We start from the raw sequence: 19,790 nt of genomic DNA on the forward strand, positions 1-19,790 counted from the left end.
AAACTTTTTATATATGCTATTTTATATGCTCTCCTAAACTTTACTATACACTTTTCTTTATATACTATATAGTATACTATATAAATAATGAATTATTTACTTATACTAGAGTATACACAGTATTTTATATACTACTTTTTATATACTATATAGTACACTATATATAACAAACTATGTTACAGTATACTATATTTTATATACACTATTTCATATACTAAGCATTACAGATATGAACAATTCTTTGATTTTCTTGTGAAGAATTCCTAACACATCTGACAGGTTGAAATTGTTTAATGCAGTTGTTCAGGCGTATATCGTTAATAAATAAGAAAATACACAAACCATGACATTTAATAAAATTATCATTAACATTCACGGGGAAGCTTTATATTTGCTATAGTATACTATTAAAACAATTTACAGCACTTTGGAGAGGGGACAAAATGCCACAGAAAAATACAAACATAAAACTTCAATCACTGCGAAATGCAGATTCAGTCGAGAACATCTGAAGACGTTTGGCATGAAATACAATTCAATTCAGACATTTCAGAAAAAGAAAAAAAAAAGAAAAAAATCAGAAATAGCTGTACAGAACTGTACTGTAAAATGTTGAACTTCATTTCAGGTTTTGAGACTGAATCAAAACTCTTTAAACTATTTACAAAATGACTTATTTTCAAAACATAAGCACTCAAATTACAAAATGACATAAGTTACACTGACATCGAGTAATTGAAAACATAAAATTGGTACCTGTACTATCCTAACATTTCTACATCCTACACAAATCAGCTAAAGTGAGTGACAATCCAAACCACAACAGGGTAACACGACATTCTGAAACATCAGCAAACATGTTTAACAATGATTCAATGTGCATGACAACATGTCTCATCAGGCCTATCCTTATGTAATAAAACACCAAGGTATAACTTGGGCTTTGGTAAATCTAGTTTACACTTACAATTTTGATAGTACACATGCCTCAAGGTCAAAATAGTTCAATCCTAAACTCTAAAATTGGCATAACAGATTAAAACATTCACATACTGTACACTTACATTTTTTTAAAAGTTTAATTCACCCCAAAATGAAATTTCTGTCACTATTTACTTGCGCTAATATTGTTCAAAACCCGAATGACTTTCTTTCTTCCTTGGAGCACAAAAGGAGATTAATTTTAAGCATTTTCTAGCTGCTCCTTTTCATACAATGAAAGCATACAGTGAACAACTATGGGTTTGGAACAACGTGTGGGTGAGTACATTATGTCAGAATTGTCATTTTTGGGTGAATTTCTTCAAGGAGGAGGCTACCTAGTTTGCCAAAGTTAAGTTTCCCAAAACACAACACTGGGATCAGTTTTATGAGCTCAGTGAGCCACCTGTTTGAGATGCTACAATTGCAACTCAACACCATCTTCTCTCACACTCACTTCCTGTCTGAACATCTGTGGTGCAGCTGGGCTAATGTACTTTATCTGTTTATCATGATTTAATTTCCATGACATAGGGACAATTCAGTGACCATAAACAATCCATTTGCAAGATAACAAGCTTGTACTGTATTCGAGATGAGCTCCATTTAGCAACATTACCAGACAATATTCATCTCAATATTGGAAGGCCATTGTTTAACTGTTAGCTGTACTATTGGTATTTAATGTAGCCCTGTAGTTCAGTTAGAGGTATTAAAGATTTGTAGGTAGATTAACATTTGATTTGCTGTAAATGTGCTATAGATACGGTCTTCTTCTACGTGTCATTCATTGGGGCCGTGGTTTAGCTTGGGGAAAGCAAAGTACTGTTACAATAGTTCATTCCTATTAACCTTTTTACTGAACGTGGAAGTGTTCCATGAATCGTCTGTTTTCAATTTCTCTAACATATGTTCTGGACTTTAGGTTTGTATGGACTTTTATTTTGAAGTCATGTTTTAGTTCCTGGTCCTGTCTCTGTTCCTGGTTCCCCAGGTGTTTCTTGTTAACCTTGTTAGCCCCAGTGTATGTATTGCCCTCCTGTGGTCTCTGTGTTTGTTGGTTATTGTCCTTAGTAGGTTGTAGTGCTTTATTTTGTTCTCACGGTTTTCTAGTTTCTTGTGTTTCTATTGTTTATTTAAAAGGCACTGCATTTAAATCTGGCTCTCTTGTCTCCTAATCCCTCTACAAATGCTACAATTTGTAGAAATTATAAAAAAAAAAAAAAAAAAAAAGTATGTAGGTGACATGAAGCGATTGTCTGAGGTTAGTTGCAGTATGTTAATATCATTAACTACTTTGAGTTACTTTGAGTACTTATGACAGCCAACAACTTCACAAGTTGAGTGTGAAATTAGTTTTTACTCCAAATAACACTTAAATGGTTGTTGTTCTCCATCTGGATCGCTTGTTTCAGTTAGTTTTACATTGCATCTCGAGATCAAAAACAGAAAACAGGCTATTAGAATCATTATGGCGCTGCCCAGTGGTTGCTCAGGAAAACTGTGGATAAGAAAAACAGAGAAATATCCAAAAGATTTGACTATTTTAACAACAAAAAACATGACGAAAAGCTGTTGTGTAGTTTTGTGCACTTCAGACAAAGCCAAAACCCCACAACTGAAATTTTTAACGCCTTCATATTTTTCACCCATTTTCCTCATAGGAATGAATGAGTAACTATGGAAACAGAGCGTCGCTTTCCCCCATGAGTGGGAGGGGCCTCCTTGCTGACTGTATCTTTGATCAGAGGGTGTTTTCTCAATGCTAAGAAAAATCTGTCTTGTCTAATTACCTTGAAAGAGTGAACTCGGAAGACATGAGTATGTAAAACACATCTATGAATGTTTTGAGATGTGCTGCGATATGTAGCTTAAACAACCTTCTAATTATTTACTTTTTTTGGAGGTCAGTTATGAAGTCAAAGTCCACAAAAACGTAAGAACGCAAACAGAACGGACATTAACAAATGGCCAAAATCTCTGCAAACATTATGGCTTTTAAAAGTTGAACAAATAAAAGATGATTGCACAAATTGACTATTTTGATCATTTAAAGGAAATTTTCCTATCAAAAAGCAAAAACACATGTCATGTATGTATCTGACTGTGTATAAAATAAATACGTTTTTTTTATTTATTTTTTTACATTCTTTCTCTTCCAAGAAAATGGACCAAAAATATTGATGACTCATCTTGCACTACACAGATTTTCGTCCAGTGAAATGCTCTAGAATGAGTATGTCCCTCCCACTAATAAATCCAGCAATCGACTAGCAATAATAAGTAGCAAATCATGGCTCACGGCTGTGAAGTACCTAAAGCCTATTGGCTATTTAAAAAACAAACAAATGTCAGCCTCAACTTCCTGTTTCAATAGGAAGTGTATCATCAAAGGACAAAAGTAATTTCATGGGGTCTTAAATAACTTAATTCATACATTACTTTCTGAAATGTTACATACAAGTTAGAACTTAAAATGGCAAAAACATTATTGTATGACATACAGAATAGTATTGTATTATGCAGCATGATACACAAATTGGCTAGAGTGCCTGTGCATGTGTGCCTGTGCGTGTGTGTGTGTGTGTGTGTGTACATAGTTTAGGGAAAAATTTGTCCCCAGAGGTGAGCTCAATCTGACAGGACCTCCCTTTGAGGATATTTTGTGACAGCCTCATTTGGAAAAATGAGCCATACATAAATTAAATAATGTGTTTTAAGTTCTAAAAATGCAAAAATGAAGAGTTTTCATTTAGTTAGGGTCAGGGTGTGGGTTAGGGTTATTCATAGTAATCAGATCAGAGTCCTGTGATCTGTGCGTTCCTCATGCATATAAGACCGCTGTACAGCAAGCACCTGGGAAGATGCTTTGAGTTCGGAAAAACAACTGAGGTACATATAAGAGGAGATTTCAAGCTCATCTTCTCCAGTGTTCTCCTCTTTTATTGTCCTCTTGTCTTCTATCCTGATGCATATCTTTATACCTTTTCCTTTCTACTTCCTCTTCCTTTTCATTTACTTCCCTTCTTCTGTGCTTCTCCTTCCTCCTCACTTCCAACTCTCTATTCCTCTGGTAAGTGGTTCCGGCGGTTTCTACTCTTCCTGTGGTCCAGCAGGGGTTTGAGTTTGCCCAAATCTCCTCGCGTGGGGGTCTGCATGCTCTGCAAACTCTGCAGTTGCTTGCGTTCCTTGCAGTACTGGTGCATGGCGAGCGTCTCAGCCGGACTGAAGGCCGACACCAGGGCTTTAGGGTGCAGTGTGGCTGCCCAGCCCCAGGGAGACTTCTGTTTGTCACTCAGCACGCTGACCAGAGCCTCGCTGAGCACCTGCAGACGAAACTTAGCCAGCGTGCGCTTGAAGCCATTCTCTGTGGCCAGACAGTAGTACAAGCCCTGATCTGAAGTCTGCACTAAGCGGATGAGCAAACCATGATTGGTGGACACCACACGATCACTGAGCCTCACCTGTAAATAAGAAGATGAAGTGGAATGTTACAACTGGTGAATGATTTCAAAATGACTGGTGAATACAAAAATATATTAAAGCAGTATATTGTGGGGGCCTGGGTAGCTCAGCGAGTATTGACGCTGACTACCACCCCTGGAGTCATGAGTTCGAATCCAGGGTGTGCTGAATGAGTCCAGCCAGGTCTCCTAAACAACCAAATTGGCCCGGTTGCTAGGGAGGGTAGAGTCACATGGGGTAACCTCCTCGTGGTCATGATTAGTGGTTCTCTCTCTCAATGGGACGCGTGGTAAGTTGTGTGTGGATCGCGGAGAATAGCATGAGCCTCCACATGCTGTGAGTCTCCACGGTGTCATGCACAGAGAGCCACGTGATAAGATGTGCGGACTGACTGTCTCAGAAGCAGAGGCAACTGAGACTTGTCCTCTGCCACCCGGATTGAGGTGAGCAACTGTGCCACCACGAGGTCCTACTAAGTAGCGGGAATTGGGCATGCCAAATTGGGGAGAAAAGGGGAGAAAATAAAAAAAGCAGTACATTGTACACTGAACACACTAAATTATTAAGTCATTTACTAGGTTGAAGTTAAAGGTTAAATATTAGGTTGAAGGTTGATGTTTCAAACAAGTGAAAATATCTGCCAATGGAATAAGCCAAAATACACCTATATTCAAGATACATGTTCTGAAAACTAATCTTAATAAATAATGTAATTTTGCTTCTGACATGAATTGATCTTGTTTTAAGGATGTTTAGATATTTTTTACTGGAAATCAGGACAAAGGCACTGATTAAGAATAATATTTTGTTGCAGTGTAACCTAAAAGGGGTTTGTGAACTAATTGTATATGTTTATGTTTTATCAATTTTTAACAATGTAACAGTATATAATTAAAAATAATTTTCCTAGGGGTTTCTAAATTATTTAAATAGTTTGGGTTGTATTAGTTTATAATAATGCAATAATATAAATATTACTACAAAATTATTCATGATAACATTGTATCAAATTAATAAAGGGCTGGGCGATATATCGAATATTAACAATATAATCAAGATAATTTTGCTGACGATGTAAAATTTACCAATATCGTGAATATCACGATGATTTTAATTAGCTTTCATTTGGCCATTAAGTTTCATAAAGAGCGCATCAGTAGACTAATTTCACGATCCTTCAGGGCTGCACAATTAATCAAAATAACATAAAAATGCCGAGTTGATCATATATGATTATTAATCCTCAAAAGGCTGTGATTTAAAGACAGATAAACACGGTCTGTGTGTGATTCAGAACAAACCGGTGACACGCTGATCTGCGTCTCAGATCAGTTCACGTGCATTGTGAAATCAAAGTAATGCAGGTTCAAGCATTCGCGCAATTCCAAACATTAGTAACCGCTACAATATATTATACAAATCTACAAACGCGGCACCATATAACAGAAAAGGAGGAGATTACAGCATTTCAGGAAATGCAGAACGTTGTAAACTGTCAAATACACATTGCTCTTTCTGTGTCGAAATAAAAGCTCCTTGTAAAGTTGAAGTAAATACGACAGCATTTTCGGTGTCAAAATAAAAGCCCCAGGTGGAGGTGAAGTAAACAGGACAGAAATATATCACTTTTGTGTAACTCAAATCTAATAATCAGAATAATAATGATCATTCAGCATTATATTAGAATAATAAACCTGACGTGTCCCACAGTAATAATTTACTTGTTCATTCACAAAAATGTATTAGTAAAAACATTTGATGGTAAATAATGCTTTTTATTAAGCTACTATGTATTATTGTATATGCAATATAAATATAAAGTGCATATCAATGAATATGATTGAAATTCATTTCATTATTTAATGAAAAACGAATTATTATATTTTAATTTAATGTCTTTAAAATATTTAATCTACTTGGCTGCAGTGGCTGTTTGGATTAAATGATGGTTCCTCTGATAAAAAAGAAGTATGTGAACCTTTTGGAATTAGCTGGTTTTCTGCATTAATTGGTCATAAAATGTGATCTCATCTTAATCAAAGTCACAAGTATTGATAAACACAATGTGCTTAAGCTAACAACACACAAACAATTATAATATTTCATGTCTTCATTGAACACATCACATTAAACATTCACATTGCCATGAAAAAAGTAAGTAAACCCCTAGGCTAAAGATGTCAACAAAAGCTAATTACTCAGGAGTTGGCAAACCTGGCATCCAATTAATCAAACAAGATTGGAGGTGTAGGTTAGAGCTAATTTGACTTATAAAAGCACTCAAACATTTTAAGTTTGCTATTCATAAGAAGCATCTGCTGATGTGGACAATGCCTCGCAAAAAAGAGATCTCAGAAGACCTACGATCAAGAATTGTTGCTTTGCATAAAGCTGGAAAGGGTTACAAAGTTATATCAAAGAGCTTAGATATTCATTTGTCCACAGTTATACAAACTGTCTATAAATGGAGATGCTTTAGTACAGTAGGTAAAAAAGAACCCTAGAGTGACAGCTAAAGACTTGAAGGAATCATTGGAACTGGTTAACATTTCTGCTCATGAGTCTCCTATACGTTAAACATTAAACAGGCACGAAAGAAGCCGCTGCTTTCCAATAAAAACATTGCTGCATGCTTGAAGTTTGCCAAAGTCCACCTTGACACTCCACAACACTACTGGGATAATGTTTTGTGGACTGATGAAACTAAGGTTAAATTGTTTCGGAAAAACATGCAGAACTGCGTATGGTGTAAAAAGGGCACAGCATACCAACATGAAAACATCATCTCAATGGTGAAGTACGGTGGAGGGAGCATCATAATTTGGGGCTGCTTTACTGCTTTGAGGCCTGGACCATTTTCCATCATTGAGGGAAAAATGAATTTCCAAGTTTATCAAGATATCCTACAGGATAATGTCAGTGTGGCTGTGCACCAGCTGAAGCGTAGTAGAAGTTGGGTGATGCAGCAGGAAATTGACACTAAACATCGAAGTAAATCCACTACAGAATGATAAAAAAAGAGAAAATGGCCCATTCAGAGCACAGACCTTAACCCAATAGAGATGCTGTGGAATGACCTCAAGAGAGCCATTCACACCAGATATCCTGAGAATACGGCTGAGATGAAGCAGTTCTGTATGGAAGAATGGTCCAAAATTCCCCCTCAACATTGTGCAGTTCTAATCCGCAGTTACCGGAAACGCTTGGTTGAGGTTATTTCTGGAGGACCGAAAAGTTATTAGATCCAAGGGTTCACTTAATTTTTCCACAGCACTTTGAAAGTTAAATAGGATGTGTTCAATAAAGACATGAACGATTACAACTGTTTGTTTGTTGTTAGCTTATGCACATTGTGATTTGTCTATACTTGTGACTTTGATGAAGATGAGATCACATTTTATGACCAATTATTGCAGAAAACCAGCTAATTCCAAAGGGTTCACATACTTTTCCTTGCCACAATATCTACAACATATAATGTATGTAGTCTATATTTTTTTATTTATTGTTTTTTATTACTTCGAGTCTGGTGCGTCAGTCACATCTAACCCTTCACATGCACCATAAATGATTCATGAAGTAAATGAAGCCAAATCCATACAACTCAAACAGGTTTTGAATGCCATTGTGCCTCAATAGTTTCCTCCTTCCTAAAGCACAGAAGGAGAATTAACAGTTTAGGAGGAGTCAGTTATATTTCAGAGACACCTCTCTCACTGGGCTGTTTTACAATTACCAATAGCTGAGGACATTTCATCGAAAGCACTTTCCCCTGATACATATAATACTGTATTGCAATAACTTATTCTGAAGTGCCAAGAGCTACGTGTTTAATGCTGTGTAGTTCTGGACAGGACCGTCTGACCTCTTTCCTGCGATCATTGTCTCTCTGAATGAGCCATTTGACGGATGCCTGAGGAGATTTAGGCTGACATTCCAGGAAGGTGGTGTTGTTTTTGACTCCATACTGAGTCATCTCCACTGCATTCCTATAGGCTGAAACAAGACATTAGGTGTTAGCCAATTCCCTCACACACTGTAGCGCATATTGATTGCACACACACTACTTGTTATGCTGTAATTCAACAGCTGATGTGATAAACAGTACTAAACAGCTGCAGGCTGCACTCTTGATGGGGTCAAAGGGTGTGCAGTAAAATAGCTGTAAACGACTAGTGGGATAGATAAGCGAAGAATTGTATAAGTGACCCTGAAATTGGCCAATGATATTATCCAATGACAACGGTTTTGACATTATGTGACTTTTGTTTTGCACAATTCAGACTGGAAAATGCTTTCTACTCATCAAGACTAATATCTGACATGTCTAATGCATACAAATGTTGAATTCTGAGTCACTTGAATCAATGACATCATCAGGGCGAATGTATTCAAATGAGCAGGTGTTATGCACCCATTGGAACAGACTTGTTTGCAGAGATTCCACTCTGAACACGTTCTCGGACTTGGAATTATTTGTTTCTATGGCAATGCTGATAACGTCACAATCCATCCATGGGCAGTTTTGTTGTTGATGACAGCAAATAGTCCTACTTTGTTTTCAAACGAAATCCATTGGTGTAAAATATACTTATTATATCACTATTATTATGTTATTATTGCAATAACTGCATATATATGGGCAAATTTGTGATAAATGACGGAACTGATATCATCTGAATCAGCAGGTTCTGTTGTTTAATTTGATATATAGTATTCACATAGGCTTTCCACCTACATGTTACAAAAAGGAAAAAAAATAAAAATAAAGGCTGACCAGACAGTACTTCATAGTTCATAGCACTTCTACTGGACTTTTAGGAATAAGAACTAGATTTCTAAAGTACTTTAAACTATAGCAGATAAATATGGGAATGTTATATCAAAGTTTGAGATACAGAGTGCAAAATGACCACTTGGACCCCTAATGATGCATTCCAGAGCTTAGCGGATATACTGAAAACTAGACATATATATTGCAAATGAAGAGTCACATATATCACATATTCTTAATAACAGTAAATGTATTTTTGGACTCTCAAAAATGGAGAGTTATTGTTTTAATGTGTAAATGAATTAATAAATGTACATTTCTAGTTTCAACATGATTTGTACTTCAGACCTTTATTTTGTTGGGCAAGGAAAACTATTTTTATACCATGTGATCAACATTTGGTTTTCAACCATTGAAAATGTGTAAAATATAAACATTTTACATATGGAGTGACATTGAGAGCCCCATATCTCTGGGACTGAACCATATAGGGCCTTAAAAATAAAGACACAAATAAGTAAGTTGGTTCTGAACCATAATCTAAAAAGATGTTAAGATATTTTAATACTTCTAGAGTTATAGGCTGGGAAACTTTGGCAAAACAACACTAAAAAGTGTTTTTTTCCCCCATTTTTGGACTGAAACAAATGGCATTTAACTCTCATGTGTTGTTCGGTCACTTTTGACCCATTTTCATTTTGTTTCTTTAATAAAAATGTTATTCTTCATCTGAGTGGTCCAACTTTTCCTAAATTTGCCATCTGATCACACACAAAAAATTGGACTGGACACGACGAGTTGAGGCTTTGTGACAAAAAAAAAGTAACACTCTGTGTTGTTCTGGGTCAAAACTGACCTGCCATAGGAAATGAATGGGAAAGACTACAACACAGAGCATTTTTTGTAATTCTTTGTCCCAAAAAAAAAAAAAAAAAAAAAATCATACACAATGCAGAAAACAATCACATATAAATGAAGGGCTGGGACTATGAAACATCCACAATGCAGGAAACACATGGATGCATGCACACACACACACACACACACAGGTTTGTTTGACTATATTAGTGAGGACATCTCATAGACTTCCACTGATTTCATATCAAGATAATTACATTTTCCATTTCCCAACTCTACCCCTAAACCTAAAACTAACCATCACACAAACATGTGCACATTACTAGGTGTGAAGATCAACATCATTTGACCCATTTACTAATGAGGACATTTGGCTCTCACAAGCACAGACAAACCTCTCCACACATACCAAAAATACAGCATAGAGTCTAGCCCCTGTGTGACAAAGTTTATGCTAGAATTTTGATGTTTAGTGTTTAAAATAAATGACAGGTAACAAAATAATGACTCTGTCTGTCAGATTTGACTGTGGCAGCATGGTCAGGTCTTACAGCATATTGGAGCATAATTGCAAACACTGGTGTAGAATTGGGGGAGATAGGGGGCACATGCCCCCCCCCAATCATGCATCTGTCCTTGTTTGTCTGCTCGTCGCCAAGGGCGTCCTCCTGCAACTACAACACCGGCTCCACCGCAGCCCGCCCCCGTGGCCCGGCCCTAGCGTGGAGCCCAGTGCAGGAAGCAGACACCACCCGTCATACAGCCGGCCGCCAAGAACCCGAGGAAGGCTTCGAAGCGCCCCTGAGACGGGTGACCCAGGGGAAAGGAGACCCACTTCTTTGGAGCTGGTGAGCAGAACACTCCATCCTCCGGTGGAGGGCCAGGAGGAGAATCTTTTGTTTCATTTTCATTTAATTTTGCCGCATGTCCAAGAGGCTGCGGTCCCCAAAAATTCAACAAAAGAGAGGTTTTCTTGTTCCCAGGCAGTCCCCCTGCCACTGTTCGCCCAGCTGTGGCACAAACACGCCCACACGTGATTGGGTCCGGTGGAATACGGGGATGGATTACTCCTCCCCCCTCCTCGGCCAATCTTATGGTGGGCGGCAGGAGCCAGGTAAGTGCTTCGATGTCCCTGGACTCAGCACGGCCACGGGGCTCAAATCCCCTCGACGTGGCACCTCAAGCCCCGTCCCGCCACGAGGACCCACCCACCGGTACGTCCAAAGGGTGAGAATGTCGCTAGCTTGCGTGCAGAGATCGCTACCCTTCTGCGCAAGGGCGCGATAGAGCCTGTCCCTCCAGCCGAGATGAAGAAAGGGTTCTACAGCCCTTACTTCATCGTACCGAAGAAAGGTGGTGGGTTGCGACCAATCCTGGACCTGCGAGTACTGAACCGGGCTTTGCCTGTTCAAGATGCTGATGCAAAAACGCATTCTAGCGAGCGTCCGGCATCAAGATTGGTTCACGGCGGTAGACCTAAAGAACGCGTACTTCCACGTCTCGGTCTTACCTCGACACAGACCCTTCCTGCGGTTTGCCTTCGAAGGCCAGGCATACCAGAACAAGGTCCTCCCCTTTGGCCTGTCCTAGTCTCCTCAACTATCTCAATGACTGGCTAATCCTAGCTCACTCTCGAGAGTTGCTGTGCGCACACAGGGATCTCGTGCTCCAGCACCTCAGCCGACTGGGGCTTCAGGCCAACTAAAAAAAGAGCAAGCTCTCCCCAGTTCAGAGCATCTCTTTTCTCGGTTTGGAGTTGGACTCAGTCTCAATGACAGCGCGCCTCACAAATGAGCGTGCACAGTCGGTGCTGAACTGTCTGAAGGCATCCAGATGGAGAACAGCGGTTCCACTGAAACTTTTTCAGAGGCTCCTGGAGCATAAGGCATCCTCAGTGGCGGCCACACCGCTCGGGTTGATGCACATGAGACAGCTTCAGACTCGAGTCCCGAGATGGTCATGGCACCGCGGGACACATCGTGTGACCATCACGCCGATCTGTCGCCGCCTCTTCAGCCCTTGGACCGACCTTGCATTTCTACGGGCAGGGGTTCCCCTAGAGCAGGTCTCCAGGCACATCGTGGTTACAACAGACGCCTCCAAGACAGGCTGGGGCACCGTATGCAATGGGCACACAGCCACCGTCTCCTGGACTGGCCCGCGGCTGCGTTGGCACATCAACTGCCTAGAGTTGTTGGCAGTACTGCTCGCCCTGCGGAGGTTTCGGCCATTGATCCAAGGCAAGCACGTGTTGGTCCGGATGGACAACACAGCGACGATAGCGTACATCAACCGCCAAGGCGGTCTACGCTCCCACTGCATGTCACAACTCGCCTGCCGTCTCCTCCTCTGGAGTCAGCAGCGCCTCAAGTCGCTATAAGCCACTCACATCCCGGGCGACCTCAACACCGCAGCGGACGCGCTGTCATGTCAGGTTACCCTCAGGGGAGAGTGGAGACTCCAACCTCAGGTGGTCCAGCTGATTTGGAGTCGATTCGGTCGAGCACAGGTAGACCTGTTTGCTTCCTGGGATCCTCCCACTGCCCGCTTGGTATAGATGCGCTGGCACACAGCTGGCTCCCTGGATTACGCAAATACGTAAGCCTACTTGCACACTGTGCAAGGTCAGGGAGGACGAGGAGCAGATCATCCTAGTAGCACCCTACTGGCCCACCCAGACGTGGTTCTCAGATCTCACGCTCCTCGTGACAGCCCCCCCGGAGAATTCCCCTGAGGAAGGACCTTCTTTCTCAGGGACGGGGCAACATCTGGAACCTGCGACTAGACCTCTGGAATCTCCACGTCTGGCCCCTGGATGGGACGCGGAAGAACTAAGTGGCCTACCACCCGCGGTGGTAGACACGATCACTCGGGCTAGGGCTCCCTCTACAAGGCGCCTGTATGCCTTGAAGTGGCGTCTGTTCGCTAAGTGGTGTTCTTCCTGATGCGAAGACCCCCAGAGATGCACAGTCGGATCAGTGCTTTCATTCCTGCAGGAGAGGCTGGAGGGGTGGCTGTCCCCCTCCACCCTGAAGGTGTATGTAGCCGCTATTTTGGCTCATCACGATGCAGTAGATGGTAAGTTTTTGGGGAAGCACGACTTGATCATCAGGTTCCTGAGAGGCACTAGGAGGTTGAATCCCTCCAGACCGTGCCTCGTCCCCTCGTGGGATCTCTCTGTAGTCCTTCGGTGTCTACAGGGAGCTCCCTTTGAGCCCTTGGAGTCAGCTGAACTTAAGGCACTCTATTTGAAGACTTCCCTCCTGACTGCACTCACTTCCATCAAAAGGGTAGGGGACCTGCAGGTGTTCTCTGTCAGCGAAATGTGCCTGGAGTTCGGTCCGGGTTACTCTCACGTGATCCTGAGACCATGACCAGGCTATGTGCCCAAGGTTCTCACAACTCCTTTTAGGGATCAGATGTTGAACCTGCAAGCGCTGCTCCAGGAGGAGGCAGACCCAGCCTTGGCGTTGCTGTGTCCGGTGTGAGCTTTACGCATCTATTTGGATCGCACGCAGAGCCTTAGAAGCTCTGAGCAGCTCTTTGTTTACTTTGGTGGACAGCGGAAAGGAAGCACTGTCTCCAAACAGAGGATCACCCACTAGGTCATTGACAGCATCACGATGGCATATCAGGCTCAGGACGAGCCACCCCCTGTGGGGTTACGAGCCCACTCCACCAGGAGTGTGGCGTCTCTTTGGCAGACATCTGCAGAGCAGCGGGCTGGGCAAAACCCAACACCTTTGCTCCAAGGTTCTACAATCTCCGGGTTGAGCCAGTCTTGTCCCGTATATTGGCAGGCACGAGCAGGTAAGTTCCGGGACAACTGGCCGGGTGTACCGCTTGCGCATAGAGCCTTTCCCCTCCCTTGAGGTGAAGACATGCGCTCTTGACTCCAAGTCGTGTTCAAAGACTGTGATTCCTGGATGACTTTCCTCCTTAGCCCTCTGGCAGTTGAGTTTGTGGAGAAACTCGCTGACCGGCCCAGTACATGCGCTAATGAGCCCCTGTACTGAGGTAGGTGCTCCATATGTACTGGTTCCCCGAAGGCGACCCCATGTGATATCTTCAGCAAAATCGTTTCCCTGGCAGTAAACTGTGTCTTCCTTGGGCCCTCCCTTCGGGTAGGACCTACCATGGGACCTCTCCTCATGACATACTTCCGACAAGACTCGGTAAGACCATGTGACGTATTCCACTCAAAATACCCCCTTTTGGGTGGGGTGTGGTCTCCGCGGTGTCTTCCCCTTTGGAGGGACACCCCCTGACGCAGACACTTATGGCTCCCAGTCAGTATACAAATTCCACTCTTTTTGGGGAGAAAAGAGAGGGAAAGAGGCCTCGGCTGGACTAGCCTATCCCAATAGTTGGGCAGTCGACTTGTTCCTGATGGACCGTTCGACACTCATAAGAGCGTTGGGGGAGGTTACGTGATGGCCTGGTGTGCTGGCTACGAGGCACACAGCAGTCTGCCCATCACACACCGCCAGTTCATGTAACACAGTTCAGCTAGTTGTGGCGTTTTGTATAGGGACCCCTTGTGTCACTACATCAACACAACATCGAGTGAGTGACAGATAGAAAACATCCTGGTTACTTTCGTAACCTCCATTACCTGATGGAGGGAATGAGACGTTGTGTCCCTCTTGCCACAACGCTGAACTTCCCGCTGAAATGGCCGGGACCTGGTCTCGGCTCCTCAGCACAAAACCTGAATGAGTGGTTGCATACCAGCTCCTTTGATACCCGTATGTCCGGGGGAGTGGCATGCAAATTCCACTTGCCAATTCCAATTGGCCTTTTTTTTAAAAAAGCAGAGGTTTTTGGGGCTCCCAAGAGTGACCCCTAGTGTCACTACATCGACACAACGTCTCGTTCCCTCCATCAGGGAACAGAGGTTACGAAAGTAACCAGGATGTTTTCACACTCTTTCAATTGACTCAATTGAAGACTTTTATTGAAGTGACGATAACATAAAATGTGCTTATTTTATATGAAAATTAATGGTGCAATTTAGTAATTTAGAGCTAAATAAAGTAAATCAAAACTTTCTGTCTGGTAAGTTTCTAAAATTCATATTGGCATGGAATAACCCTCTTTGTCTTCCTCTTTTCCATTGAAAATCTAAATTCTCTGCCTCAGCACATAACATTCAGACTTAATTTTCTTAGTTGAAAAGTTGGAAAGTATGCAGGCAGTCAGTCAGTCTGTTGTGCATTACCTTTGAGATTGAAACCTCTGCACTGTGTTATTGGATTCCCATGCATAATATCTTGCCTTCTGCTCCTCCTGAAATAACATAAACAAAATTAAGGCAACATATTTTCATATATGCATTCTTACCTTTCACTTTTACATCCTCTCACTCTTTATCAACATTAATGTCTGAATGTTTGCACATGTCTTTTTAAAAACACATTAATTGTCATGAAAGTCCAATTTGAGCTTAATTTCTCAAAACTAACAAGATGCAGCTGTTGTCTATGTCAGAAATGCAATGAAGTGAAATTTCTCTTTTTTCCACCTCATTACTCCAGTACGAATCTTTTCATGGGAGTTCCTTCCATCAATATTTTCTCTACTCAACATATCTGACAGCAAAAGAAAAGGTTTGACTAGGGTATCAGATTCATTTTTAATATGTGTCTTGTTGAAACAATTCATTGAAGGCTTTACAATGTAAATACTCAGGAATAGTCATTGTGTGGCCTGTTCTTTTTGATTGTCAGACTGTGTGTGGTGGCCTGAATGCCAAAAAATACAGAAAAACAATAAAGAACTTTCACATTTTCTGATGAAATGTAAGTCAACAGAATTTTTTTGGCTGTTTTATTGTCCGCCAGGTGAAAATCTGCTTGTGTGCCTGCATTTTGACCAGACAAAACTAAAGCTGTGCCTGATTATTTATTTCCACCCCACTGAGCATCTGTGTGTGTTTGCATATACAGTATGTACCTTTTACCAGTGGGGTAGAATCGAGAACAGCTGAGTCCGTCCCAGGCGCAGTATGGGTCCCGTGCTAAACAGCAGTCCGCACAGGCAGAGCCATAAGCATTGCAACGATGCAGAGACACCTGAGATACTCCATGCTCGGAGCTTGCGTACAGCTGTTGCTGTAACACACACAAGCCAAATATCACAAAAGCTGTGGATTTAACCCCCAACACTGGTGACTAGATAATTACCAATAATTAAAGCTACACCATTTCCCCCGCCACCTCTCACTTACTATATGTGGAGCTTCGACAGAGAATGCATGTAGATAAAGGAGCTACTAAGTGTAGTTACCTTTTTAGAAGAAATTCGTAGGTTGGTGATGGGAGACTGCTTCTGTAGATAAAAAAAAAGAGAACAGTGTAAACGATGTGACATTCTTTTACATATATTTCTTTTATGATGAATATGTTTTAATTTTCTGAATTAAAATAATTTTTATATTTTTTTGTGGTCAAAAATCTAGGTGGTTTAATTGTCATGAGATTGTAATGAAGAAAAGAAGTCTCAGTATAAGGCTGAAAATGTATATATATATTATTTTAAGTTTAAGTTTTGTTTTAATATATTATAAATATTTGAAACACACACACATATATATATATATATATATATATATATATATATATATATATATATATATATATATATATATATATATATATTATTTTTTTATTTTTTTATTTTTTTTTTTAGGTACAAATTCATGATTTATATAAAAACATTTTAGCCTTATAATAAGGCTTTATTTCTGTGTTTTTGACCCCCCAAAAAATAAAAATAAATAAAGGATATGTGTGTGTGGGTGTGTGTGTGTGTGTGTGTGTGTGTGTGTGAGAGAGAGAGAGAGAGAGAGAGAGAGAGAGAGATGGAGCGTTGTGCGATCACCTGTTGATGATGCTGTAATCTGTTAGACAGCTTTCTGAAGATAATGTAATTTTGGTCAAATTCATCCCATTTTCTTAGTAGAAAAATAGCCATCCAAGCAAGGGTATTCCTCCCTATTTTGCGGTAGCCAGTGCGCAAGAGTCTTTCACTATAGAAACCGCAACAGTTAGTTCCGGTCCTCGAATCTGATTGGACGAGAAATGTTCTGAATACTGATGGTCTCACACCATCAGCACTCATACGCTTCATTGTGTGTGTATCACTCTGCTTGTGTTCGTGCCATTCTAAGCTAAAGTGTAAGAGCACTGCATATGTGTTAAGAGCTATATGTGTCTCTTTACCTTTAATTTTGTGACATTACATATTTTAGCCAGCAGGTGGAGGCAAAAGACCATTTTTGTGTGTAATATGAGCCAGTTGGTGATGTGAAGTGAGTCAGTGTCAGTCAGTGTTTACATTCAACAGCACTCCGTGATCGCTCGTATTACTACTAAACTACTAATACTGGGAAATACTGTAGCTTTAAATGGCTTTAAACTAACAACTTCAGCATTAAGGCTCATCACAGAGACACAACATACTGATTAATTACACAAACTCAAGGTTCCACATTGGAGAGGACATACTGTTCAAAATGGCGGAGGAGATTGCGGTATCTATAGTGAAAGACTCTTGCACACCGGCTACTGTGAAACAGGGAGGAATACCCACGCTTGGACAGCTATTTTTCCACTGAGAAAATAGGATGAATTTCACCAAAATGACATTATCTTCAGAAAGCTGACTAACACACTATAGCATCATCAACAGGTGATCGTACACGCTCCATCTCTCTCTCTCTCTCTCTCTCTCTCTCTCTCTCTCTCTCTCTCTCTCTCTCTCTCTCTCTCTCTCTCACACACACACACACACACACACACACATACACACAAAAACACACATACATCCTTGTTTCTCCAATAACATGTTAGAAACAGCCCAAGCCATGATACTAGTAGTTCTAAAGTTATATTTTTGAGAGGCTTGGATGCATCATTTGTTTTGAACTAGCAATGTCAGTAGCTCAGCGAATACTGACGCCTGACTACCACCCCTGGAGTCGTAAGTTCGAATCCAGGGTGTGCTTAGTGTCTCCAGCCAGGTCTCCTAAGCAACCAAATTGGCCCAGTTGCTAGGGAGGGTAGAGTCACATGGGGTAACCTCCTTGTGGCCACTATAATGTGGTTCTCACTCTCGGTGGGGCGCGTGGTGAGTCGCGGAGAATAGCGTGAAGCCTCCACATGCACTATGTCTCCGCAGTAACACGCTCAACAAGCCACGTGATAAGATGCATGGATTGATGGTCTCAAGATTCGTCCTCCGCCACCTGGAATGAGGCGTCACTACGCCACCACCAGGACTTAGAGCACATTGGGAATTGGGCATTCCAAATTGGGGAGAAAAGGGGAGAAAATAAAAATAAATACAAAAAAATACAAAATAACTCAAGTAATCATGTCCCCGGACCGTAATAAGGAATATTTCTTCCATCTGAGCAATTCAAGCTTGAAGTACCACCTGTTTTCTCCAGGGGCAGTAAACAAAACTCCAGCTGTTTGGGGAATGCGGTTATACAGAGAACAAACCACAGTCAACGACATCAGACAACACAAGATGAGAACACGTTCTTGCATTCAAACACAGCCTGATGGAGGTGTACTTGCGCAAATATGAACGCAGGGATCTCAAGGCGTGTTTTTCCAAGTTTCAAACTGTTTAACTTGACACAGCAACCTAAAAACGGTATGATTATGACGCGATGCAAACGAGATGCTCAAAAAGCGTCTGATGCAGGTGTGCATTGACATGACCTTAGAAAAGCCCTCATAATAAATCTCAGACTGATTGACGAATTCAATTGCAAAATGGATTGTGTGGACTGTAGGCCAATGATAGGCAGATGACATAAGTTCAATAATACAGAAATAAACAAAATACTGCATACTAAAGCCACTTTTTGAATTGTCTTTTTGGTAAAACTTTACAATAAGGTTCTATTCGTTAATATTAGTTAATGCATTAGGTATCATGAACAAACAATTAACAATTTATTGTTTACAGCATTTATTAATCTTTGTTAATATTAGTTAATAAAAAAATACTATTGTTGATTGTAAGTTCATGTTAGTTCATAATGCATTAACTAAAGTTAACATTTTGATTTGAGAAATGTATTAGTATGTTGAAATTAACATGAACTAAGTTTAATAAAAGCTGTAAAAGTATTGCGCATTGTTAGTTCATGTTGACTAATGTTATTAACTAATGTTAACAAATGGAACCTTATTGTAAAGTGTTACCGTCTTTTTTAATGCTTTACTCATGTGCCACAATGATGTAATGTGTTTTAATTATCTATATTATCATTTTTTGTAATATATATTTTATTTATAATTATTTAAATATAACTATTAATAAGTATTTAATCATTATTTATTGAATTATTGTTATTTGAGAGGCTTTCTAAGCAAATATTTATCTATGCGATCAATTGCAATTAATTTGATTAATTAACCGCCATACCATGTAATTAATTCGATTCAGCACCCCTCTAGATCTGGCGCTGATTGGGGTGATTTTGTGTTTGCATGCACAAATTTGTGAGTGTGTAGTGTGTTGACATACCAAATTAAACAGCCCAGTGGGCAACCAGTGTGGCATTTCATGGTCCATAAATTGGTTTGTGATGTCTAAGCCTATTTAGACTATTTTGAGTGTTGTTCAAAGCAGATCATAAGGAATCTCACATCCTAACAGTTTCCTTACCTCATTCTGAGCCTTTGTTGCTACT

The 19,790-nt window shown here is 40.6% G+C and overlaps 1 protein-coding gene and 1 long non-coding RNA gene across 2 annotated transcripts in view; both read right to left on the minus strand.

Annotated features, from left to right (window-relative positions):
• Positions 1 to 19,790, minus strand: part of LOC127435439 (uncharacterized) — a 183,066-nt gene that overhangs the window by 60,181 nt on the left and 103,095 nt on the right. The window lies entirely within an intron of this gene.
• Positions 274 to 19,790, minus strand: part of LOC127435409 (semaphorin-3C-like) — an 83,845-nt gene continuing 64,328 nt past the window's right edge. Inside the window, exons 14-18 of the mRNA XM_051688873.1 lie at positions 16,367 to 16,408; positions 16,034 to 16,191; positions 15,300 to 15,367; positions 8,312 to 8,442; positions 274 to 4,445 (exon numbers count right to left, since the gene is read on the minus strand). Coding sequence (XP_051544833.1) covers positions 4,044 to 4,445; positions 8,312 to 8,442; positions 15,300 to 15,367; positions 16,034 to 16,191; positions 16,367 to 16,408 — 801 coding nt within the window. The 3' untranslated portion in view covers positions 274 to 4,043. The remainder of the gene's footprint in view (positions 4,446 to 8,311; positions 8,443 to 15,299; positions 15,368 to 16,033; positions 16,192 to 16,366; positions 16,409 to 19,790) is intronic.

The sequence above is a fragment of the Myxocyprinus asiaticus genome, chromosome 45 (assembly GCF_019703515.2).
Source record: "Myxocyprinus asiaticus isolate MX2 ecotype Aquarium Trade chromosome 45, UBuf_Myxa_2, whole genome shotgun sequence".
Classification (NCBI taxonomy): Eukaryota; Metazoa; Chordata; class Actinopteri; order Cypriniformes; family Catostomidae; genus Myxocyprinus; species Myxocyprinus asiaticus.